The following is a 26,222-nucleotide window of genomic DNA, read 5'->3' on the forward strand; positions in this document are numbered from 1 at the left end:
ATGTTAAATTTGCACTTGTAACAGCACTATACAGTGACAAATATAGCAAAACATAAAGATCAAGTCATAAAAAAAGTGCATTTTAACCCCGGGACGTTAACTACGTTTCAGTAAGATTAAGCTTACACACACGTCATAGGAAGGGTGAACCAAGGAAAAATGTACACTGGAGTTCTCAGAAGAGGAGACAAAGGCAGAGCCTCAGCCTGTCCCCACGGTGCTCATTAGGATGATAGCACCAATTCTGATTGCGCAAGCATGCACTTATCACGACAATGCCTGACAAGGAAGAGCTCCCTGATAAGCGCTGATGCAAGTGCACAACTGCAGAATAATTGCAGAAATTAAACAGCCCGACATTTGGTGCTGTAACCACCATGCGAATCCAACAGGCACTGAAAACGAGCTTTGTTGACTTAATAAACTGCACACTAATTCGAGTGACGGTACTTGTCCGATTTAGCAATATTTCATTAAAAGTGCTGTGACAAGGATTCCTTTACTGCAAACAGTGCGCTGACGCCACCTGTCAAAACACATGCCAATCTGCAAACATGAACGAGGATTTTGCACGAAATTAAAGAAAAACAAAGCACATTAATTTTAGGTGCAGTTGTCTTGGCATTATCATCAAAAAAGGTGTCAAATTATGGTGAAGAGGTTTTCCTAAACTGCATGAATGCGCTCAGCGAGTAAAATCAAGAGTGGTACATGGAAAGCAGATGTGATCTTTTTGACAGCACATACAGCCAACTACAGATGACACATCATCTATCGGTGACACACCTGTAAAGCACACTGCACTGCTCAACTATTCATGTAAGCAGAGTCACTCCTCTGAAATGTTTGTTCCTTCATGGGAAAGAATAGGCGTCCAGTTGCAGTAACCACAAACCTAGGAAAGGCATGAAACAGGCTGAGGCTCGAACCTTTACCTCCTTATGTGATGCCACAAAAATAAAGCTCATGATATACAGCAAAACAGTAGACAGAAAGAAATGAATCAAGCACATCAACATGGTCCATGCACACCACCGCCTTTGCAGAAACGAACAAAGCACCTGGAGACATTCCAACATTCACATTCTAGACATTCCGACATCCACATTCTCAAGTACAGTCATATGCACAATGTGCAGTGTGCCATGACTGGAGCTACAGATGCGGTCTACACACCACGCTGCTAAAGCCAAGCCACAAGGCCAACTCAAGACAAGCCTTTCATTGTTCATCAAAACCGCTGCAAGAATGCCACAAACGCAACTCTATGTTGCCATAGCTCGAGTGTATAAAACAGCAGGCATTGATTCTTCTCATGCTTAGATGCACATGCACTCTCAGGCAGCCTCTTGCAACTGGTGTAAAAAAAGTGACGCTAATGCTTATAGGAATGGCTTCAGCATCAGGTCTGAAGAAACGCCACAGCAAACTTCCATGAGCCCTTACAACGAATGCATAGGCACCGCAAAACACACTGCAGTGCTTAGAAAGGTTAAAAATTCATTCTGGAATCAAACGCAAGCAAAATCCACGCCAGACAGCATCAAGCCCAATCCAAAGTCGGAAAACCAAGACACTCGCGAAGTCAGGCTGGGCCATCTTTAGTTCTCTGGCAAGACTGAAAACTAAGTAGTGGCACGCAAGAGAAAATTCATTCTCAAAGCTGTTCAGAAAAGAATGAGGCAGCCATTCAGCAATCAGGAGGCCAACTCCTGCGCGGAATTGCGAGGAAAAACCATTCCCGCTGGTCCCACCTGGGTAGCTGTGTTCCTGCAACTGCCTGGGAATGGTCGTCTTCTGAATGGGCGGTTCCGCCACCACTTCTGTTTGAGCGAGGAACAAATCACGCCAGCCACAGTCAAGCCATCGACGGAACTCGACTTGCACTTTGGTGTATGTCAGCACTCAAGTGCTGCTCGTGCCACTGACACGGAATGGGCGGGATACAATTCCTTGTGTAGATTCCTCCTAAATTCCTGATTCGCCCTTAGCTATATCTTAAAAGGAGCCCCCTCCCAAGAAGTTATTTCTTTAAGGATAGCGCACTCTCTTTGCCTATAATGTTTCCTTGCACCAAACTTAATAAGAGACACTGCCAGCTATTTTTTGAAGACAAGGTCTTCTTTGCTGACCTCACACAGGCTTGGAGTATCTAGGTATCTTGTAATCACTTCTTGAAAAAAAAAAATGGCCCTTTGAGCTTTAAGAGAATCGCAGAGTCGCAGAATGTATCGAACTGTAGGTCCCAACTAGACTAGACAAGAAGCAAGAAATAGTTGCAGAGTAGATCAAATTACTGGTACAGCCGGTATTAGTGCCAATATAGTCGAAAATTAACCACATTGCACAACAGACTGCACTAGCTCCGGAATTAGCCCACCTGGCCTCTTGGTCAAAAAAAGAATGGGTCAACCAAGTGTCAACGCTAAAGAAGACAAGGTCCAAGTAACAAAAAAAAAAAATTGAAATTGAAGTGAAATTCTATACGAATAAGATACAAAATGAGTGAATAGTGAACATGAAAAAGAGATAGAAAGCAACAATATAGAGATATAATCAACATTTAATCATCAAATCGTTTGAATCACCATGTAAGTTGACCTTGTCCTTAGCATCAACACTTGGTTGACCCTTTATTTTTTTATATACTAATGTAAACCGTAAGTGGATGACAATGCTCATTATCAACACTCAAAGGCTTTTAAGGTCTTGACATCAACTTTTGCACTACTTTTTCAGCTTGACACACTGAGGACACAATCATTGTTGACACTGCTCACACAGCTGCTGCTGGTTATCCCATCAATACAGAATTCACTTAAAGGGCCTTGTAACACCCATGTGACACGGGTATTAAGGTAGTACACATGACCCTTTGTTCACAAAAAAAGAACAACAAAAAGAGAACAATAATGAGAAATCACACAAAATGGGAGGAGCGAAGCACCGGGGAGATTTGGGCTTCATGTCTAAGCACCACAGTTAGAGAGAACTCACAGGCGCCAATTGCCAAGACTTAAGCGAATTCACATACAACTGTAAAATGGCATGAAGGGGCAACCCAAAACAGGCATTAATAAATGTTGTCATCACGCAGTTGGCAGATTGGGATCGCACACCACCGTTAAGGCACACGCACCTGAGACGGTATTGGCATTCATTCAAGATATGTCAGACAACTTGGAGCAGCAAATGGAGCAGCAAACAAAGCTTGGAAAAACAGCCTCGCATTGAGGGCAAGGAAGAGGTTCGGAAAACCTGCACGGTTACGCCTGCCTTTAGAGGAAATTACGTTTGCGCATCTAAGTTTCTGCAATGCCGATGACCAGAGAGAGTGCAAAAGGGGCACCACTCTGGTCAGTGAGGGACGCGATGCCTTACAGAAAGCAAATCAATGTGTGTTAAGGAGACGCAGGGTAACAATAGGCAAGGTAGAATGATGAATCTGTGGTAAGGAGAGCAGTATGCTCTCTTTCAGGAAGCAAGTCATCCTGCCTCTCAGCTCAGCTGCAAGTATGAATAAGCTGCACAAACAGAGAACGTCTAAAACTGCCAGAATGCAAACGCCAATCCATGCAAAGCTGTCACTGTCCACGAACACATTTAGGCATTGGGAGTGTTATGCGAGCAACATCAACAGGTGGGGAGGAGGCGTGTTGATACCCTCTCCCCCTTTTTCTTTTTTTTTTTTTTTTGTGCCGCAAGTGGGATCAAGCATTAAGGGGTTGCTTCAACAGTCCAGGCCAATTTGTGGACACCTGTACCTCTCTTGGGAGGCGGGCGTTTCTCAGCCGGTGGCACTTCAATCTTGACGTCAAACATTTCATTAAAGTCGGGAACCCTGACGTCGTGAGACCGCACGGTTGGCTTGGCTGGAGAAGGGCCACAGAAGTACAAAAGGGAGCAGGTGGATGAATGCACAGTTCAGTGGACATTGGAAAAATAAAAGAAAAAATAAAAAAAGACGAGAGAAAGAGGTTCATGAAAGATGGTCCAAACAGTTTTTTTTAACTGTTTTTTAACATTTTTTTTTCACTTGTGTCACTACTAAAAGAACGGCAAGTAGTTAGTTCAGTGCTCGAAGACATGAAAGATGAACAACCTATGGACTAGAATTCAGAGCCGTTCTCGGGCGCCGCCATTTTCTCGCGACGGTGGAGCCACGGTGCGTAGCATTGGCTGTGGACTGCGGGCACCGCGAATCGCTGCACTGGCGGAAGCAGGAGCGGTGGTAATGAATTGCTCTTCAAGTGAACCGTTGACGCTTAAAATTGCTAAGTGCAGGCTCATTTCACTTCTGCATTATGTATGCATGACGAATGCAGTAGAACACGCGTCTTTTCTGAAGTTTCGTGGTATCATGGTCGCAATGAGGGCGACGCATTTTCGTTTGCAGAAAACATATGCATTCGTTTCCATGCGCCGTAAAGCGAGATATTCTGTTAGATTAAGTGTTCTGGCAAGTGCCAGCCATGGTGCAAGATAATTAGTGCCAATAAGCATGCTACAGCTGCATGTAGCATTGCTGTGGTTTGCAGTGACATGACACTGTGTTGTGGCAAAGCTTTAGTTGTTGACAAAAGTAAAACTCACAAGCTATAAAACTACATTTCATTCGTGCCTCGACAAACTTATCCAAACAAGGTAGCAGTTTTTGAAATGCGTTTCACACCTAGTGTAAAGTTACCGAGTGAAGGATGCGATGAAAGCCACATTCCTATCAAGAATGCCGACGACGGCACAATGCCGGCCTGACGAGAAGCTTTTGTACATCATTGCTACTCACTCAAACCGTGAGTAGCAACGACACTAACAAGCACCACGCACAAATAAACGCACGCTAATCCGCTGATTCCCGCAGTCCACGCCGAGAGGTGGCCTGTGGTGTCGAGAGTATTGGAGCGCGCCTGCAGCCTGCGTGCGAGGCTAAAATAATCTGGTCTATATGTTTTAACAGAAGTTGATATAAATAATTATGCATGAGAAACTCAGAAGGGGTACTGGAGTACTGCAGCAAAAACAGCTACACTTCTCCCGAAAGAGATAGGCTCGCAACTTTAATTTGCGATTGATATGAGCCCACAAACATGTCACAGCAACATGGTAAAACCTCTCCTCTTTGCACATTCATCGCTGCTTTCAAGTAGAAGCCCCCCAAATCCAGTCATCACAGGGCATATATCAATGTTACGTGACACTGGCGTGGAAACAGCAAAGCATCAACAAGACACCATGAAGCAGTCTTAGGGCTTCATAACAGCGAGGCAGTACAGTACAATCCAGTACAGTACAATCCAGTACAGTACAATCCAGTACAGTACAATCCAGTACAGTATGATGTTTGAGGCCTCGCAAATTGAGGATTTGAAAATACACACAAGGTCACTAACTGAATTCCTTTTAACTAGTACTTTATTGTTGATTGGTGGGATAGAACAGCACAAGGGCACCTTAGACCATGGAGAGTCGATGCTTCGAGCAAGCCTAGCTCGCTCACACCAACCTGTCCCAAAACTGTTTCTTGGACAAGCCTAGCCTTTCTTGTCAGCCGAGTGTCTTCTACGAGATAATCTCACTCTGTCATACAGAATAGGTAGTTTAGGTAAGTTTCGGTAAAGAAACTGACAATAAAAAGAAAAACATAAAAGGGTTAAGCGTTCACACTTGCTCAATACTACTTGACACTGCACTTGCAGATACAGTAGACTTCCGTTAATTCTACTCCGGTTAATTCGATTTTCGGTTAATTCGATTCTGGCAAAAGGTCCTGGCCGGCACCTATGGATTTCTATACATTTTTTAAATTTCGATTCCAAAATTTGCCTTCGCCCGATAAATTGACCTTGACCAGTCGGCACGCAAGTGCCTGACCCCTATGGTGACCCTAATAGCGACCCCTTCAGTGGCAGCGTCTGCCTCGGCAGGCCTATTTTCGGCCAGCCCTAGGAAGACTTTCAATCAATAACCATAGCTCACAATATCCGATTACAGTATTTACCCAATTCCAACACGTGCTTTTTTAATTAAAAAATTTTGTTGAAGATTGCCTGCCTGGTGCAATCAGACATACCAAAACACCCATTGAGGCGTTCATATGCTTTACTGCATAACACAGATGTACTGTGGTGAAGCTGATCTTAAAACTCGGCCGCTATTGTGCAATACACCTTAGACTCTTGCCCATTTTTCTTGCTAAAAAATCGGGCACGCGTTAATTAACTACTTCATTTAGGTGCTTTAACACTTTCGTGACCGCGGGAAAATCAGTAGTTTTCGGGTAGTATGGCTTTTATTTTTTTTTCTGCCACAGGAAATGATTCATGTTGAAGTGTATGGTATCAAATTGTAGAAGAAGAAATTATCTTTCCAACGGTATTAATTTCAAACTGCATATTTATTAAAAATACTACGAAAAAAATTATCAAAACAAAAAAATCGCATCAAGAACGAGAAAGATCGATAAAAACATCAATGCTGCTTTGCACAAAAAAAATATTTTAAAAAATCGAAATATACATTTTCAAGAAAAGGGATATATGAAATCAGCCTGCAAATATAAGCTCTGTATCTACAAAAGTTCTTGAGGCACACGGGTACACACAGCACTTCGGAGCGCGATTCCAAGGTGCACTCCCGGCCGTCTTCGTGGACAAAACTCAACTCTGCGCGTCCGCCGGTAAATGATCCCGTCCGAACGACGTTTACATCTTGCAGATAAGAACTGTGACCTTTAGAACACGCCGGAAATCATTACGTCGATACGCGGCAGCGATAACACGGTCCGAGAAGAAAGCAAAACTGAACGGCGGATACCCGTCGATGTTCCGGGGCGGTTTGCCGCACTTTCTTCGTTCGTAATGAAGTCCGACGAATCGAAGTCGTCTTCCGAGTCTGTGCTGCTACGATCATCCGCAAATTCGAGCCCAGATGCGTCGGAAACCGTCGAAACCCGCCGTTTCCGTGGAGCGGACGCGCGCGACGTAGATGCCAAACGACGAGCGCTCGTCACCCCGACTATGCAGGCGCTTTAAAAATCCCCGCGCGGTGGAAAAGAGAAACACAAAACCGAAACCGATAAAATAGTCTCTCTTTTAACACGCTCGATGGCGCTAGCTGTCCGGAGCGCTCGGAGAGGCGCGAAAATTCAACTTGTACCATCGACAACATACTGTCGACGGGAATAGGCGCGGTCACGAAAGTGTTAATGCCATTTCTACATTAGTTTTCTACTTTGCACACATGGGAAGTGGGAGCACGTGTGATTTGGGGGCATGTTAGAATCAGGATGATACTGCCAAATGAATCAGTTTTTTTTTTAGTTTTTTTTATCATGATTAATTTGGCACATTGGATAATTTGATCAATTTCACAGGCCCGTCATGGTCGAATTAACGGAAGTTGACTGTACACCGGCAAACAACGACACTGCAATAAACAAAACAACAACACTGCCATCATGACACGAGAATACTCCCCAAAACTTCCACAAAACAAAGGGTTAAGCAGGAGACAATGGTACGTCGCAGTGTCCAACCCAACGCGTGTAAAAGATGCTTGCTCCAGCTGTTGGAACTTGTTGTAACATTCTGGAAACTTATTAAATGTGGTTGTTCGGACCAGTTTATGCCGGATCGGATGCTAAATCATACTGTGAAAATACAAATAACATAAAATTCTATTCATAAGTGAATCTTGTGGCAAGAGTGCATTTTATGGCGGGGAGAGGGTTGTCTGCATGATTATTTGCTCTTGTATTTTCCAGTACCTACCCTTATGTCTCTCTGTAATGACTTATGTACTCCCATTTCCTTTGTAACGTCTCTCCTGTTCTAACTTTCCTCTCCCCTTTCCTGTAGCTTTTGCACGGCTGCGGGACAGTTCAGGTGTCCAATGACAAGCGAGACACTTAGGATGGCTACAACCCTTCCTTTCCTGCCCCTTTTGTTGTCCTTCTAGATACAATTACTAGACTTACTATTACCACGTGTCTCCCGCTTTACAGTTTGCGTATGTACAACGCTTCTGTGACTCGGAACTCGAAGGACACTGCACATGCATAGCACGGTCAATCCTGGTAGCAAAACTGCCGTTCACGTGACTCTCGAGGTGTGAAATCACGTGATAACACAGAATATGATGGGCCATTCTGGCTTTACCGTTTGCTTGCAGTCCCATGAGGTGCGGAAGCAGCTCCTCCTCGGGCGTCACTGTCACAGCCTGCCGCACCTGGCCAACCGCGTTGATGAGCTGCAGGAAACGCAGAGTATGCCACATCAGCCAAGAGTGACAAGCCAGACATCCAATTTAAGTTGAATTAAAGTTGATCACTTTCAAAGCGGCACTGAAGAGCGCACGGCTATGATGATGTCTGTTGAATATTTAGGAAGGGTCTGTGGTGTTGGTGCATGCACAGTTTCACATATCGTATTTGCTCCATTTCTAATGCACACTTTTTTCAAGAAACATTTACCAAAACTACATCTACTAACTAAATCTACATTAGTTACATCTACATCTACTAACTACAAAACTAAATCTACATTAGTGGCAAGCTATCATCACTGGCATCATTGACAACAAATCACCGTTACTCTGTCCCCTCTCTTATAATGAAAAACTAGTAAACGAACAATCAAGGGCATTGAAATCATAATTTCTTGAAGTATGAAAATTGGAGTTCATGTTACAATCGAAGGCACTGCATTTTTCAATTCTGGAAACAAAAATTAGGTGCACATGAAGGGCATGTTAAAATGGAGTAAATACGGTACTTCTAATATGCTATTTGTATGTTTATATTAATAAATACATGTTAATTGCATGCAGTGTCTGGGAGTACCTGATTTCTCCTTATCTTACTCTGTTGGTGCTTTGTTCTTAAGAACGACACAAAGGAACTTGTACAGTTTTCAATTCCTTTCAGAGGGCAAATTCGGGTCTATCTTCCTGTTTGTATGCAAGGCAGTGGAGATTACAGTTGAAGAAAAAAAAGGAAACATGCAGCTGAGGGAAGCCAAACCCAGAGCTGCAACTAATGTGCGCGCACAAGCAATGTGAGCGTGTTTTAATGTGCAGTTAGGCCCAACTAACCGCTTTGTTGGACTCCCTCCAGCGGGACTGGGCCACTGGGTCCGAGATACGGGTGGCCACCTGCTTGGCATTCTGGATCATGGGGGTCACAGCTGAAAAGGCACAAGAACATGAAAACTTCAAACAGACAGCAAAAAAAAAAAAAAAAAAAGAGCTGATAGTACGGAAATACAAAATATGCCCAAGCTTCAGGCACCATCCTTCTTGGCTCTGGACTTCTGAGCAGCAAGCTAAGTTTTCTGGCCGGCCAAAAACTGGTGTCACGACACGAGGGTGACATATCACCTTCTGCGACAGCCAAACCAGTCTCTTGTCGCCGTCACTTGAAAATCGCGTACATGCGGTTGAGCCTTTACAATGGAAATAACATCCACTCACTGCCTTGGAGGCTGTCGGCGGCCTGATTGACCCGGCCAATGAAGATGGGGTCCTCGGAGTTGTCCGACTCCTGCTTGGCCACCATGAGGACACGGTTGGCCAGCCGAGCAATACTCGACGTGTTGTCCACCATCTGCTGGGGCAGCTGCCGAGCCATGGCGTCCTCGCACAGCTCGGTGTGCTTCAGGATCATGTCCTCTGCGCAATGCAAAGTAGTCCCATCACTCCATAGGGCTCGCAGGCTGCATAAAGAACTAAACGAAAGGTGCTTGCCCCTGGTTAGAAACAAATAGAATGGAGCAAAAAGAATCCCTACACTAACCAGTCATGATCTAATGCACCTTCATCAGTGACGTGATCCATCTGCCAAATGTTGTTTAAGAGAGACACGTAAATAGCTCTTCCGGTTAAATCGCTGGCTCATTCACAGCTCAAACATTGCACAAATGTAGCATTTCACAGTGTATTTTATTTTCTTTACTACCATGTTTAGATGCAGCACTAGCCTGTTTAATCCAGAACAAAATCATAACTTCACATCACCTGCTGCAACACAGAACCCAAAAGCAATTGTTTCAGAGGAAGGAATGGTTGCTGCCTGTAAATGTGAAGGTGAAACACAGAGCACGCCATGCTTCACCAGAATGGTGATAGATGGCAGCACTGTTCCTTTCACCAAGAAAATCAACACATTTTGCGGGCATTGGCACTGACGATGTACATTTCCAATTTATTCGCAACGAAAAGCGCAATTACTGCACTCGAACACAGCAGTAAACAAGACGTACTGCAAAACACCCCATCTGCGCAAAGATTGAGAAAGAACAAGTCAGCAGTTAAGCTAGATGAGGTGTTTACACCTGCCTCCTCATCACTGCATAATACTGCAACAGGGTAGTGGCACTTTACTAGCAGAAACACGAACCAAAAGGCGTGTCTCCATGAAGCAAAGCAACAACAATTGTGAGCACAGCCAGAAACTGCTGAATCGAATCACACTGCTTAAGTCTGGCCACAGTATAGTATATTCAACGGCAGTCGATAGTGCTTGCTTAAGCTTTAGGAATGTATTGCAGTGTTACCAACATGCCTACACTCTCATAATGCTGGGCCAATCTTGTGATCTAAGTGATAGGCAATGTTCGCAAAGTTTTCTATACAAGAAGTGCATCTCACGCAAGAATGACTTGCGGCTCAGTGATTACCTGAGCGCGAGCAATCACGGGCCAAAAGTACAACAGCGCAAGCATGGCAATACCTAACATTAGAGCCAACACTGCTAATTTCGTCTGCAGGAGGCAGCAGCAAGACCCAACATTTTTTCCTTGCACTGAGTTCACGTAAATGAAGCAGCTTAGCTCACCTGTGACCTTGACAAAGCTCGCAGTGTCCGTGGCCTCGTCAGCAAGGTTCCGCATGTGCATCATGCTCTCCGAGTACTGCTTGTGGAGGTTTTCAAAATGCTCATCCGCAGCCTGCAACACGCAAAGGCCACTGGGTGTCGCTCAGCAGTCTTTCAAACAAGACAAGAATTCCTTTGACTGTGGCAACTCCAGCCTGTTAATTATAAGTGACCCTAATGGGCTTCAAGAGTGGTATCAACAAACATGAGCAGCACTCCATACTTTACAGTAAGAGCCCGTTAAATTTTTTGACTGTTGGTACTGAATTAATACCGATGAACCAGTTGGCAGTGGTCAGGAGGTGCACATGCCAGACGTTTGGGCATTGACAAAGTGATTTTACTCTTTATCAGGCACACACTATCTACACTCGTGAACATCATAAATTGCATGCAAATCATTGTTTAGCTATCTTATTAACTAATGTTCACTAGCTGGCTTCTGGCTAATTCCCTGACATATGTCGCGGCTACAGAATGCCAGTCGATCAACGCTCAAGGCAGGTCTACTTAAGAGGGGGCCCCCCAGAGAAACATTTAGACATTTGCCCCTCTATAACATGGCACTCCAGGCATTGGCATTTTTCCATGCATTCTTGTTCCAGAGTGTGTAACGAAGGCTTTCGGAGAAAATAGCAGACACAATTGCACAGCATTTCAATGCAAGCTGACAGACGCGTAGTACTTTAAAGTTGGTGCCAGCCTTGAACTGCCATAAAACATGTCAGAGCATCCCAAACATTTCAAAAATAAATTCTTTCGCTGCTGGCGCACAAGTCAGGGCTAGTCGAAGGTAAACATTTGGAGACATGAAAACAAAAAGTTCCTAAATCATGTGATAAAACGGTGTATTTGGCCCAAGCCTTTTGCAATTGAGCTGTAGTGAAGCAATGCTTAGTGATCCAGTTTTCATGCGTCTATGCTCAACCAAATATCAGCAGTCAAGGCCAAGCATGACAAGTTGACAATATAATGACTATACAGTCACCAACCAATAATTTGGGCTCAGCGGGAACCGCCAAAACCTCCGCATGATCGGGAGTCCGAAATACCAGATTTGCCAAAAAATAAGTGACTTTATTAACCACAAGATGCGAAAAAAGGCGTGCCATATTCTCGGATCATCACTCGGATCGCCTACGAGCCGACCGTCATTCTTGGCACATTGCCAAACACGCAAGCCTACTGCTGTGCCAAAATGCTGCCGCCCATCGATGCATCCGGTGATAGTCAGACAAAATATTGTGAGAACAGAAGTGCCTTAGAAAGTTATCGTTCAAGAATGTGGCCCAAATTTGTCAACTAGTGTTGCCGCGCACACATACGCTTGCCCTCGGCCTAAACATATTATGGCCGCGATTTTCTAGGAATGACTTTCATGCTGTTCTTTTTCACGCTTTTTGTGCTTCGTTAGTGGTCAGAGCGACACTTTGCATGCGTCATCAACGAATCAGCCGGCCATGGACGGTGGATGACAAGAGCAGTGTAGAATCGAGCGGAAGCCGTCGCTACAAAATCGCAGCCCATATCTTGGCCATTGTCGTGCTGTCGCTACAGATGGACGAAAGTACAGTCAATGCGTGCGCCAATTCTCGTCAGCAACTACTAGATCGACGAAGCTTCACTAGTTTCAGTTTCATAGAGTGTCGGCAACATGGCTGATGACTACGCTGGTGAAGTCTCAAAATGAAAATTGTTATTTCTGCTTGACTAAGTGGGTCTGCGTGCATTCAGAGTTCGAATTATCGCATGACGTACAGTAAGCTGTCCAAAATTTCGGTCGTCCTTGTAGGTTAGGTCTACGGGGCTAGTGGCAGTACCCCAAAGCTGTCCGAATAATCAGGCATGTCCGAATTATCTGTGTCTGAATAATTTATCATTGACTGTAACTGGTGGTGCCCCCTTTAACTCAGTTATACCTTGTTGTCTGGGTAGGTCATGCGGATGCGCCCAGCATTCACTAACTGCGGGGTCAAACTCTCCACCTGAAATGGAAAAAAACGAAGGATGTCACAGGAATTCTCACCCAGCTATGAATGCAAATGCACTAGATATGACATGCTACCTGTCACAGCACAGTCACGGTCAGCCCACAAAATGTTCAACACTGACAGACTATGTCAGCCCAATTAAGACACTGAAAGTCCCAGAGGCTTTTTTAGTGTAGTATGTTTTTTTTTTTCTTTTCTAACTTTTTTTTTTTTAACTTTAATCGTGTTTCTCTATTTCCTGCATTCTTTTCATCTTCTTGGAAATGGACCCTTTGTAGTTCTCCCTATTATTGTCTAAACTGCAGCCTTGTTCTTATGCATTAAACTGCTGCATTTATTATTTTTTTTCATTTATGCCTTGTCTTTTAAAACCTGTATTATCGTAAACTTTACATGTTGCCATTGTTTGTATTAATAATTCTTGTCATCATGCATAGGAGGTCCCATTTCAGTTTTTAACTACAGGACCTCCTTCTGTATATACTTACCATGTAATTAACCCCGTTTTTGTATTGAATAAACTGATTCTGATTCTGATTCTCATAGGTCACATTAACTTTTAATTGATGGGGTTTCATGTCGCAAGCTGCAATGCACACAATTTGAAACACTGTAGGGCAGGGTTCCAGATTAGTAGTCCCAACCACTGAGAGTCCTTTCAAGGCAGACTACAAACAAATGTTAAGGGGAAGCTTTAGCTTGGTGCCAAATCCAAATATTATGACGTCCCTCTTGAGACGTTTATTAGGTCCGGGAGCTCGTCAGCGAGCCAGCGCAGCACACACGCAATAATGATGATCACAGATACAGGCGAAGAAGAGGATGGGCAAAAGTGTGGTGGTGGTGATGATGATAATATACAGATGAGGAAGATGTGCATAATAAACACCCACAGTATACACATAGAAGCAGAAATGTTCAGGCAGACAAATGTCACAGGTGAATTTACTGCTTAGGTGAAATTGTAATAACGTTAACAAAGGTTTTGCAAAAGTCCTACAAACAAATTAGCGGTATATTTGAGAGCGGTGTTAATAAATCAATTTTTGTTCACTTTAGATGTCTCAATAGGTGCAGTTTGCAGAATTCTAATACTGTTGTTTTCTTATTATTGAGTTACAGAGTTGTAAACATGATACTTAAGTTCTTTTTTATATTTTGCAATTTTTAAGAATAAAAAAAAAACATTTTATAGCATAAATCGAAGTTCTGCTACCCAAGATTACTAGATTATAAAGTTTTCTTTTATTTATTTATTTATTTTTATTGATTTATTTATTTAATTATTTATTTATTATGCAACAAGCTTCATCAAAAATCGCTGCAGTGGTTGGTGAGAAAAATGATTTCTTCGTCTCCATGTATTTGGATAGGAGCTCCCGAGCTAAAGCATTTTGAAGAGGCCTGCAGCATTTAAAAGAAGAAGTTAAAATCCAGTGACTGTAAAGAAGCAATTTTTTTATTTAGGCTGTTAAGTTTTTTTTATTTTACAATTCCTGAAAATTGCAGAATTTCAGAAAAATCGACTCTCAAGTTTACAACTCGAACACAGCAATGAAAAAGGCTATTAGGATTCTGTAAACAGTACATAACAATACATCTAAAGTGGGCAAGCTTTCTGCTTCAATTTTTTTTAATGTACTATTTTCTGGCTTCCAGTATTGTGCCATCCGGGACATTCGGTCGGGATTGAATTAACCAGAGTCGAATTAACGGAAGTCTATTGTTATAATGAGGTAAATCTAAAATTTGGTTGGCCGTGTTTTATTTGAATGGATATACTTTTAAAACAAAACTAAAAATGCAAGGTCCAAAACAATATCAGTTATAGCGAAGCAAACATTTCTTCGCTCAAAAGCTCAAGGTATGTTTTCTGGTAGAATAAATGTCAAAAGCTTAAAATAGCACATTCGTGATGTGTGTGCACTTTATGGCCAACAGCATTTGTGCAGCTGGCCCGCAGTCAGCTACCGTCATATAAGAGCTGCCTCTGCAACAAAAATACCTTCGTTATATATCCCATATTTCATTACAGACTAATATCGACAAGAAAATTTTTGTACTGACATTGCTATATTCATTAATTTGTCATATCTCTTTTCATTTTATCAAAGATTAACTATACTTGATTCTACTTTAAAAATTTGACCATTCAAACACCTCTCAACCGAAATTTATGCGCTCTACAATAAAGGAATGCTTCTATCCCTCAATGTCGTTCTCAGTTTCAATGTCTGAAAGGCCCTTTGACAGTTCAATTACTTTCATAAGCCTTTCATACTCACCACTTGGTGAACGTTTAGGTATGGTAGAGATTTGCCGTTCCCCTGCTTGTGTCGCAGAACAACAATGGTTTCAGAAGCATTATTACAACATGTCTTACCAAAGCCTGTCACTTCATCACAACCTTAAAGCAAAACGACTTCTGCACTGACCCAAAGTTAAAATGCTGCACTGTCAACAAGGCAATGAGTGTGAGTGAATGAATGATCGAATGGAGCCTCGCCTGAGCTGCTGAGGACAAGAGCGCCTCGGCAAGCTTCTTGTTTGACGCGCCACCGAGAGCAACGTTTCGGGCTGTGCGAGCTGCCTTCTGCGAGAACTCGGTCAGGTTGCGAGCCTTGTCCTGGAAGTTCGCTTCTCTATTGGGTGTACCTGTGAGAGGTGAAAGCACATGTCGGCAAAGCCATCGAGACTGTCCATCGTGGCAAGTAAACATATTTTCCTAGTCATTGCAACATAACAGTCTAGTTCTGTTGTTCTAGCCAAGATTAAGAAAAATAAAGTGGAGTTGGGCAGATTGTGCAATGGATAAAGAAGATGACCGGTCGTCTATCGGAGTAGACAGAACAAGAAGAATGCAGCTGATGACAAAAGCAAATTCTGTGGTGTGATGAAATTAGGAAATTTGGAGACATAGCCCAGACCTTCTGCACACATGCCTGCAACACGTGTTTCTGGAAGGGTCGGGAAAGGGGGGACAACATGCATTCTCAAAAACTTTTCCCTTAGCACAAACCTGTTGAGGGAGACATGCAGACTTGATTAACGATGGTCTAACTTTAGACAAAGCACACAAGCAGCAGCAAACTTTTAACAGCAGGAACTGATAAGTGAGCCCCTTTTCAGCGACACTGCTGTCGCTCATTTCACCTCCTTCAAGAACTATACCGAATAAACTTGCTTGAAGAAAGTACCGCTCTGGTATACGACGTCTTGCGCCACCCATTTCCGAACACCGAAACTTTTTCAGGAACTGAATATGTTTTTCATTAAACATGACACAATATTCTCAAAGTCGTAGAACGAGCTTAATTTTGTGAACGTTACGAAAAATTCTGGAGACTTGGGAGGTATGAAAAAACCATAGTCGTAAACCTACGCATGTCATGTCTGCCTTACCTCAATTTCTTTTACTTGGCGCAATGTTCGCAATGCAATAACAACTAGTCCAACCGTAAACCGTGCTATTCACAGAGCCAAGATCCTCGAAATCATGCAACAGAGCAGCAGCCTCACCCTCAGGAGCGTGCACCGCCTCGGTGAACTGTTTCAAAGGAGTAGTGATGTCGATGAAATCCTCGACCACCTGCACGCAACAACACAGTCAGGGTGATTACAATGCTCAACCATAAACCTGTAGCTTTGCTTGGGATTTGCCTATGAAGCTAATAACATTTCTTCTCGGAGACACCTGTTCATTATTAAAATACATCGCTGCAATAGAACATCACATTTGAATTTGAACTGAATTTTCATGATTCCTACGGCAAAAGAGAAAACACTACATAACAAACTGCAGAAGCAGACAAATTCGTTATTTCAAACGTCGCCTGCTTGAGCAACCCACATCATCACCAAAACAAGTCCTTTTAAAGCAATCACTTGGACAAAATACCAACTGCATGTAGTTACCAGTGAGCCACTAATTCTGCAACAGACTTCTATTGAAACTTCGCATCACCCCACACGACTCCTCGCAAACTGCAACCTCAGTTGAATTACGAACTGCTGCAGTGACCAACCCCTGCTACTGTTATTCTAGATATGCTCCTGACTATGATCACCCAGAATACTGCTTGCTATCTGCTAGTGTCCATTGTTTTCGTGCATTGTGGTTAGCCACCTATCTAATTTCGTCGTCTTGCCAACACCCTCGTCGAGTGACAAAGTGCCTCACGCAGCGTAAGAACAAATAAATCTGTCGACCCTACATTGACAAACAAGTCATAAGAAAAGGCAGTGCCCAAGCGTAGCGATGAACTATCCCTTGGCTTTGTCAATCTACCTTTGCAATTTATCTTACATCACATGTTCTGTCACCTATGGTCATACGTATTATGTAAGCCTTGCCCTTGAATAAAAATTTTGTTGCTAGTGCAGCACATGTCTATTTGCTTTGTCTCTCTTCTTTTGCCTGTGCTACATCACGCTGCCCATGCATTGCTATGGCTCCTTACCCTGTTGACGAGAGCCTTCTGGATCTTGTGCTTCAGTTCGAGCAGCTTGGACGAGATGAGTCGAGCAGTCTGCAGCGCCTCAGGAGAGTTGCCCTGTTCATCAAAATGAGACCAAAGGTGCACAGATCAACAGAGATACAAACCAGTTTAACAATCTTGCTATAAGGATCATTATTCTGCAAAACAGTGCAAAAGAGAAGGGCCAAAAAGAGAACAACAAGACAAGGACAAAGCAGCTTGTGTTAATGAGGCGTACAAGGTGAGAACGAAGAAAACAGAAGGACCAGGCAAAAAGGACTGGACAACCCTTCAGCTAAAATCCTGAACTTCACATTTTCTTTAGAAAACCGCAGTCCCCTGTCTCTCCACTGCAGTCACTCCCCAGTGTCTTTTTTCCATCCACATAACACCTTGCAAGCATTTCTGAGCAGCACTTGCTTTCCCACTGGCCAATCACGTGCCCAACTCCTCAGTCATGCAACATTCATGACAAGCACAAAATGAAGATGAGAAAGACAACTGCCAATCGTCCAAGTGAAGTTCTCGTCCTCATTTTAATTTTATGCTCGTTTTGTAAAATGTGAATGCTTGCCAACGCACCCAACAGTTTGCCTTGCTAAGACAACATCAACTGCGCAAGCACACACACCTGGCCTCGCCTGCACAGGTCCTTGAGCTTGCGCGTGAGCGAGTCAATCTCGTTGCACAGCTGAACGATCTCAGCTCGCTGCGGCATCGGGCAGCTCTCCGCAGTCCGCCGGCCTTCCTCCACCGTCAGCTGGATGGCATGCTCGCCTGAAAGATGGAACGAAACACTGAAATATAGGCTATATTCGATTCACACGTGATTTCCAGCACCGGTGCCAAAAAAGTTTAGGCAGTGCCGGTGCAGCGCATACGTGGTGCCGCCAGTGCCAATAAAGCACGTTGCTCTCATTTTTTAATCAAGTGCTGAGGTGCGGTCCGTGTCGTCTGCTTGGCCAAATCACTGAATGGCCTGGCACGTGTGGCTGCTTTTTGGTTTCTGTGCAAGCTTCTCGTGTCTTTCAGGGTATTTCAATGGCACTGCACCATGAACGAGGTTGCTCTTTTGGTCCAACAGCGACAGTGCAGATAATCAAACAAATCCAATGGAAGCAGGCAAACAGAGTTAGTTACAGTACCATAGTGCCCGCAGAGACCCACAAGCAAATCGAATGGACCCACATTGCAAGAATCCGTCACTTATTAAATGCAGTTGATGACAACGGTTTCTTTTCTGGCGGTGCGGACGACTGTCTCTCCTATAACGTTAACACATCAACTTTTCACAGAGCCTTCACTGTCAGAGATACAAACATCCATAATTTTCTTGTAGAAAAGGCTGCCAGTATGAACCACCAATGCTGTAAGTAAACAGTGGCAAAAGAACACCGATGACGATTGGCCAGTTTCATTAACAGCAGGGTAGAACCACCAATGCCATAAGTAAACAGTGGCAAAAGAACACCGATAACGATTGGCCAGTTTCATTAACGGCAAGGTAGCTTTTCTGTGATGACCTATGATCAAAACATTGCAATCAACATATTGCCTAGTGCTTTAATATGTGCACAGCTGTTGATTTTCTTTATGCAGTGCGTGCGTGTGAAGCACCCAAATTCATTTGGAGTTCAGTAAGCAACATGCGTTCAACTCTAAGCTGCTGTTTTAGTGACGAGGATTGCCGCCACATTTTGGGCTGTCCAGTTACATGTGGGAAAAGCCAACTTCACAGACTTAAAAGGGGTATTGAAAATAGTGCTGCAGTGTCTATAGTAAATAAGGGCCATTGTCCTTTAAAATTTGACACTCTGAAGATTTGGAGTAGCCCGAAAAAGAGAGAGACACTCTGACTGGCAATTAGCTGACTCGGTACTATTGCTGCGATACCAGCAACACCCTTTTGGCAAAGTATTACACTGCAAAGGCTTTCCGACGATGCCCAAAATATGCTGGCCAGTGTGTTGCTGAAATGGTCAATCCTTTGCAGCTTTTGCGTTGTTCATGCTTTATTGCATTAAATATGATAGAATGCAATGTACAAAAACAGTAACAATGCCCACGCTGCACGTTATTCCCGATTTTAGCTATGTATCTGGCTGCCACATGTTGGGTAATGATGCGTTGCGAAAAAGCCAGCTGACATTTCTGAATTGCAATTTTCTTGCATTAAATAAAGGTCGCAACTCTTTAAACCCATGAAAAAATAATGGCAAGAGTCACATTGTCCTAAATAATTTACTAATATACGTGTTTCTAATATACTTGCTTCAGTTTCGGGGCTCCGGTAGGTGGATGCATCATGACATCATGGTACACTGACTCGCTCCGTTGCCAAGATCGGTGCGGCTATCACATCCGAGCGCAGTCAGAATAAACGCAGACAGCACTCTTGTTCATTAAAGCAATAGCTTTCTTTGACTCATTTCCATGTTTTCGTGGTTGGAGTATCTGATCTCTGTTTCATATCTCCTTGGCCACGCGGCTCGCGCAGGCACTGTCTTCATAGTCTTTGTCATGCTGCCATTGTCATACCATCACGTCGCATCGTCATCATGCTGTCATAATTCCATTGCCATGATGCTGCCATTGTCAAACTGTTACCGTTGCGCCAACATTCCAGCATTGTCACCCTCTCGCCATTGTTCTATCATCGTCGTCACGCTATCATCGTTCCACTACCGTCATGCTGCCATCACACCATCGTCATCGTCACATCGTCGTCGCACTGTCTTCATTATCACACTGTTGTCATTAAGCTGCTGTCATGCTATCGTCACGCTGCCACTGCTGTCAAACTGTCATTATCGTTTAATTGTCATCACAGTCATCTTCTCATCGTTGCAAGCTTGTATCACACACAACTGATTGTCTCAGAAGTTTCACACCTCGAAGCTATCGCCTTTAACCAATCATCCCCTGCCAATTTTCATTTTTTTTATTGAGCAGCACCGTCATACCTAGTCATTACTGCTTCATCAGCAAATTTTCTTCAGCATCATGACGCCATAATGGTGTCTATGATGATTCAAGGCATTCAAAGACCCAACCTAAGTATCAAATTAAACTAACCTAAAAGCAGGGTTCTCCTGAGGAATTCTTGAGAGGTGGACATCTTGCGACCGGGGGAGGGAGTTAAGCACACAATGAAGCCCCTTTTTCTCTCTCTCTCTCTCTCTCCTCTTTTTTTTTTTTTTCCGAACGACCATTCTGCCATTTAGAACTGTAAATTCACCAATTTTGCATTTTGAACACACATTAACGAAACCAACACGAGCCAGCGAAGCATCGTATCGCAATCGCCAAACTTCACCAGGACAAGAACAGCTCGCCACAGTCAAAATGCGCACGAAACACATGCCAGAGATTGAATTCTGCATCAGCCAATAAGATCATTTCCTTTTTCATTTTTCGTGCGCTTCTTTTGCTGTTATTTATGCATGGCAAAATATGGCGCTGTGGCTATCTGAAGCTCAGATCTCTCCTCTTGATGATAGTTCCAAAATGGCGGCTTTGCATCCACGAAAACACGGTGCAATGGCTTCTACTCGATTCATGCCAAAAGCACACTAGAAAAATGTGATTATCTCAGCTTCCACGTCACTGTTCTCTCTAATATTTCCCCACGTTTCCTAACCTCCCAATCGCCAAGTGTCATTGTTTTACGTGCCAAGAGCATATAGTCTAGAATAGCTAAGTACGTTTCCTAACCTCCCAATCGCCAAGTGTCATCGTTTTACGTGCCAAGAGCATATAGTCTAGAATAGCTAAGTTAATTGTAGGGCTACTTGGTTTTCCATAACTAACAAGTCTTGTCTTTGTATGCCTTTCCTGTGTCTGTGTTTTTTGTCTTTGTGTCTGTGTATTTGTGTCTGTGTTTAAAATGTGCTTCAGTGCTCCTTTAAAAGGGTTCGTGAAATGGGTTTAGCAGTGAACAGAGAAAGGGTCTGCTGCCACCTACCGAGGCCACGGTCCGAGACACCAGGGTTGACCAGCCACTTAAGTGCCTGTTCCACGCGGCCGCCCACGGTGTGCGCCAACTGCTGGATGCCGCTACGCTCCACATTGGTGATGGCCTGGCCAATGAGGTTGTTCAACTCGCGCAACTTGAGACCAACACCGCGAGCCAGCGACTGAGCCTGGGGCGATGCACCCTGTGTGCAAAGATGACACGGCAGGATCGGTAACTGGCACACAGGGAAAATTTTGCTTGGGGCAAGGATTGGTCCCTTGACAGCCACCCTGCAGTGGCTCGCCAGTAGTGCACTGATAATCCGTTTCAGGTGGAACCATAGGCATGCACAAGGATACCCATTAGGGGGGGGAGGGAGGGGGCTAGACCCATTGCAGCCCCCCGCCCTCGTCTCAATGGTGTGACTTTCATCAAACAAAACCGCCGAATCCCCATGCAATCGCTGCACATGCAGAGAGCACCTAGTTGCTGCGCATTTAAAAACGAGAGACACTGTGACAGTGATGAATGCAACAAAAATGAACAATCATCATTTTTAACGGACTCAAGAAGGCGCACTGAATCTGAAGCTACATGCTTTCGGCGCTTCCTACCTGGCACACCAAACCTGTAGCAGAATGGTAGGCAGGTAGTTTTAGTTGGGAAAAATAAAGCTTTGCGTGGTAGTCTACTTTACATATTTTGCCAGTGGCCCATTTGCACCTCCCTCACTGACCCGAGGGCAATTGCTCCCCTGCGGGCACAATTTAACGCACAATTGTGGGCACATTTCAATGGCGACACCATTGCTGCATCGTTAGGTGCCAGTAAGTGCGGAGCAAGACGCCCGATGTGGTCTCGAACTGTTTCAAAGAAGAAGACGCAGCAGTGGGCCCTCATTTCCCGACATCACACAGCCATGCCAAAATGACGGACGCCATTTATGGGAGGGGTTTAGAGGCAGAGATTTCAAACTGAAATTTTCAGTTAAATGAGCACTGAGATGTGTATGATCATATTGGGCCCTCTACATTCAGTTACAATGATAAACTGAGAACAGTCGGATGACCGTGTCATGGCCCCTTAATGTGCATCTAAATCAAACTGCACAAGCATTTTTGCATTCCACCTCCACTGGAATGCAGTTACCGTAGATGGGGATCAAACGGCAGCAGCAGTCGTGGCAACAAGGACACACCGCTAAGCAATAATTTTTGGTTGCGCAGATTGGAGCCCAGCAATCGGCAAGCGCTGATTTCCACCGCCGTTGTGGTGACAAGCATACGGCATCTTGGCACGTGGACTTCACGCCCACCATCCTCGCCAGTCGATATCACCGTGGGCACCTGGTGACATCTGGCAGCGCTACCACTGAACTGGACCGCTCCGTGGCGCCACCAGCACTACAAAAAAGGATCCGCCTGGTCCCGCGCTTCACTTGGCAGCAGCAGTCGTGGCAACAAGGACACACCGCTAAGCAATAATTTTTGGTTGCGCAGATTGGAGCCCAGCAATCGGCAAGCGCTGATTTCCACCGCCGTTGTGGTGACAAGCATACGGCATCTTGGCACGTGGACTTCACGCCCACCATCCTCGCCAGTCGATATCACCGTGGGCACCTGGTGACATCTGGCAGCGCTACCACTGAACTGGACCGCTCCGTGGCGCCACCAGCACTACAAAAAAGGATCCGCCTGGTCCCGCGCTTCACTTGGCAGCAGCAGTCGTGGCAACAAGGACACACCGCTAAGCAATAATTTTTGGTTGCGCAGGTTAGTCTTCGCTTTTATACGGCATTTGCCACTTCTGTTCTTAACTTTTGTCACGCCTGCTGCTGCCAAGGCTACTCCTGTGGTTTCTTAGCTATGCCCAGTAATGCAGAACTTGCTCGCGATGTTGACGCCCTTCGGAAAGAAATCGCAGAAATGCGCGAAAGTTTGCGCATGATGAACCAGCTGTACGAAGAATCAAGGGCGAAATGCGACGCTGTCAATGCAGAGAACAAAACACTCGCAAAAGAAAACGAAAAGCTGGCTAGAAGGGTATCGGACCTCGAGCAGTATTCTCGTACAAACAATGTCGAGATCAGGGGTGTGCCGTCCACACAGGGCGAGAATTGTGTCGCTGTTCTCCAAAAAATCGGCGACAAGATTGGCTGCCCTGTGGCACCATCTGACATAGACATTGTTCACCGCGTCCCTGCGAAGAAGGACAAACACATAATTGCACGCTTCTGTTCCCGCACTAAGAAGGCTGATTTCGTAAGCAAGGCCCGGAAAGCACGACTAAACACTACTACTCTCGGCTTCCCTCCGTCTGCAGAGGCAAAGGTCTTTATTAACGACCACTTAACACAAGACAACAAACGACTGTTTGCTCAAGCCCTCAAACTGAAAAAGCAGCACAAATGGAAATTTCTATGGACGGACAACTGCCGCATCAAAGCACGAAAGACAGAGGGAAGCCGCGTGTACGTCATCTCTTGCACACGCGACCTCTCGCTAATCGCCTCGTAGCTGCCCAAGCCTTCTGCTTTCATATCTAATCAAATAAATATCCCGGACAATGTATTTTTCTTCAGAAGAACTAAAACGTTCACTAAATAACAGCAGGCTCACCCATAAATCCCTGATACACTTTAACATACGTAGCCTCTCAAAGAACTATGATAACATGATAGATTTCTTTTCTAATCTAAATAACCCTTTCACTATCATTTGCCTCTCAGAAATATGGCTGACAAACGCTGATAGCAAACTGTTTGGTATACCCGGATACGCAATGGAAGTATGTGTCCGTAAGGATGTTCGGTATGGTGGTTCAGCAATTCTTGTACAAGATAACCATTCATATCACCGTCGCCTTGATCTATCTTTCTCTTGCCCTAATGTTGAATCTGTATTTTTGGAATTCGATAAATCTTTTCTTTCAGCTAACAGTAGAAACACAATAATCGGATCAGTATACCGTTCCCCATCATCTTGTTCCGCAAACTTTTGTTCTCAACTAGATGCTATCTTGAACATCATTGCAAACGAAAACAAAAATGTCCTCATCCTCGGTGACATAAACATAGATACTGTATTACTAACCCCAATGATAGCCATTGCTCTAATTACACCAACTGCTATGCAGGATATGGCCTAGATTCATTAATAACCATACCCACAAGATGTCCTCCGTCAGGATCTCACTCCTTAATAGATCATGTGTTATCAAACTTACACCTAGAGCAATGCGCTGGCGTAGTCACTGTTCCCATAACTGACCACTATCCTGTATTCATTCTAATAAAGTCTATTAACCCACCGTACCAACGAAACATAAAAAGAGCTAACTTTCACACCACTAAGTTCATTAGTCAAATTGAAGAAATCGACTGGAACCCGATTCTTTCTATAACAGACCCAGTCCTGGCATTCGAACAATTTAACAACAAAGTTAAAAGCGTATACTCGGAGTGTACGAGCCCAACACAAAACACTCACTGGTTCTCCGCCCCTAGAAACCCATGGATAACAGGATCCCTCTTACAAAGTATTAAAAAACGTGATAGCCTTCATAAAAAATTAAAACGCCAACCTTTTAATGTAACTTTAAAGTCGCGGTACATAACTTATTCTAATACACTTACCAGACTTTTGAAAGAAGCCAAGCGTTCTTACTTTGAGAAAGCGATTGTTAGACACAAAAATAACACCCGCAAAACCTGGGATACCGTTAGGTCCTTTCTTCATTTGTCTTCACCAAACCACGCACTTAACCAGCTTAACACAGGAACAAGGATAGTAACGGAAGCCACTGAGATCGCAGATGAATTCAATAGTTTTTTCTGTCCTACACAAGATCATTCACCAGATAGTACACCACGGCCAGTACTCAGGCAAACCCCTTATTCATTTTACTTGTTCCCTACATCACCCAAAGAAGTATCAGACTCAATCGCTAGTTTACGAACTACAGGTCCCGGCCTTGATGATTTACAACCATCTAAAATCAAATTAGTATCATCTCATATCGCCGATGTACTCGCGCACGTTATTAACTGCATGTTCATAACAGGCGTTTTCCCCGACGAATTAAAACACGGTAAAATAACTCCTATATTAAAAAAAGGTGACAAAGAATTAATATCAAACTATCGCCCTATCTGCATGCTATCTTTTTTTAGCAAAGTTATTGAGAAACTACTTGTACACCGCTTAACAAACTACTTTCACAAATTTAATCTTCTCTCGCCTGAGCAACACGGGTTTCGTAAAGGGCATTCAACTGAAATAGCTATAACATCATTCACTGACAAAATAAAACATGCCCTTGACAACGGCCATATTGTTGGTTCAGTTTTCGTTGACTTCAGTAAAGCATTTGATACCATCTGTCATAACATTCTTTCTTACAAGTTAGAAACTCTGGGCATTCGTGGCCCAGCTCTTACGCTCATCCGCAGTTATTTGACTAACAGAACACAAGTTGTAAATTTCGGAGGTTCACTATCACGTACTAAATTAGTCACTAAGGGTGTCCCACAAGGCTCGCTTTTAGGCCCTTTACTATTCCTGGTGTACATTAACGATCTTCCTCACTGTTTAACCAGTACTTCATCTATACTGTATGCTGACGACACCACTATATTTACTAATAGCAAATGCATAAATACCGTAATAGACCGACTAAATTCCGACCTAAGCAACTTGTCTGCGTGGTGCACAACTAACAAACTTCACATCAACCCTTCGAAAACTCAGTTTATGCTTTTTCATACACATAAACGCGTCATCGCGCCCGCGCCACCACTCGTATTACAAACTCATGTTCTCTCACCTGCACATGAAGTTGTCTTCCTTGGCGTCAAACTGGACCCCCAACTTAAGTTTAACTTGCATGCTGACATGGTGTCAAAAAAAATTGCCTTTGGAATAAGAGTA

General features: G+C 43.9%; 1 protein-coding gene across 7 annotated transcripts in view; it reads right to left on the minus strand.

Moving 5' to 3' along the window:
- Nucleotides 1-26,222, minus strand: part of LOC119433836 (vinculin) — a 68,337-nt gene that overhangs the window by 19,922 nt on the left and 22,193 nt on the right. For 4 of the 7 annotated variants that reach the window (XM_049658976.1, XM_049658977.1, XM_037701097.2 and 1 more), the window contains 12 exons: nt 21,304-21,496; nt 17,971-18,116; nt 17,322-17,414; nt 16,381-16,450; nt 15,368-15,516; nt 12,790-12,855; nt 10,832-10,943; nt 9,469-9,666; nt 9,091-9,182; nt 8,157-8,247; nt 3,765-3,872; nt 1,755-1,823 (listed from right to left, as the gene is read on the minus strand). In XM_049658976.1, coding sequence (XP_049514933.1) covers nt 1,755-1,823; nt 3,765-3,872; nt 8,157-8,247; nt 9,091-9,182; nt 9,469-9,666; nt 10,832-10,943; nt 12,790-12,855; nt 15,368-15,516; nt 16,381-16,450; nt 17,322-17,414; nt 17,971-18,116; nt 21,304-21,496 — 1,387 coding nt within the window. The remainder of the gene's footprint in view (nt 1-1,754; nt 1,824-3,764; nt 3,873-8,156; nt 8,248-9,090; nt 9,183-9,468; nt 9,667-10,831; nt 10,944-12,789; nt 12,856-15,367; nt 15,517-16,380; nt 16,451-17,321; nt 17,415-17,970; nt 18,117-21,303; nt 21,497-26,222) is intronic. The other 3 variants (XM_049658978.1, XM_049658979.1, XM_049658980.1) reach the window with 3 other exon arrangements.

This window comes from Dermacentor silvarum, chromosome 11, assembly GCF_013339745.2.
Source record: "Dermacentor silvarum isolate Dsil-2018 chromosome 11, BIME_Dsil_1.4, whole genome shotgun sequence".
Lineage (NCBI taxonomy): Eukaryota > Metazoa > Arthropoda > Arachnida > Ixodida > Ixodidae > Dermacentor > Dermacentor silvarum.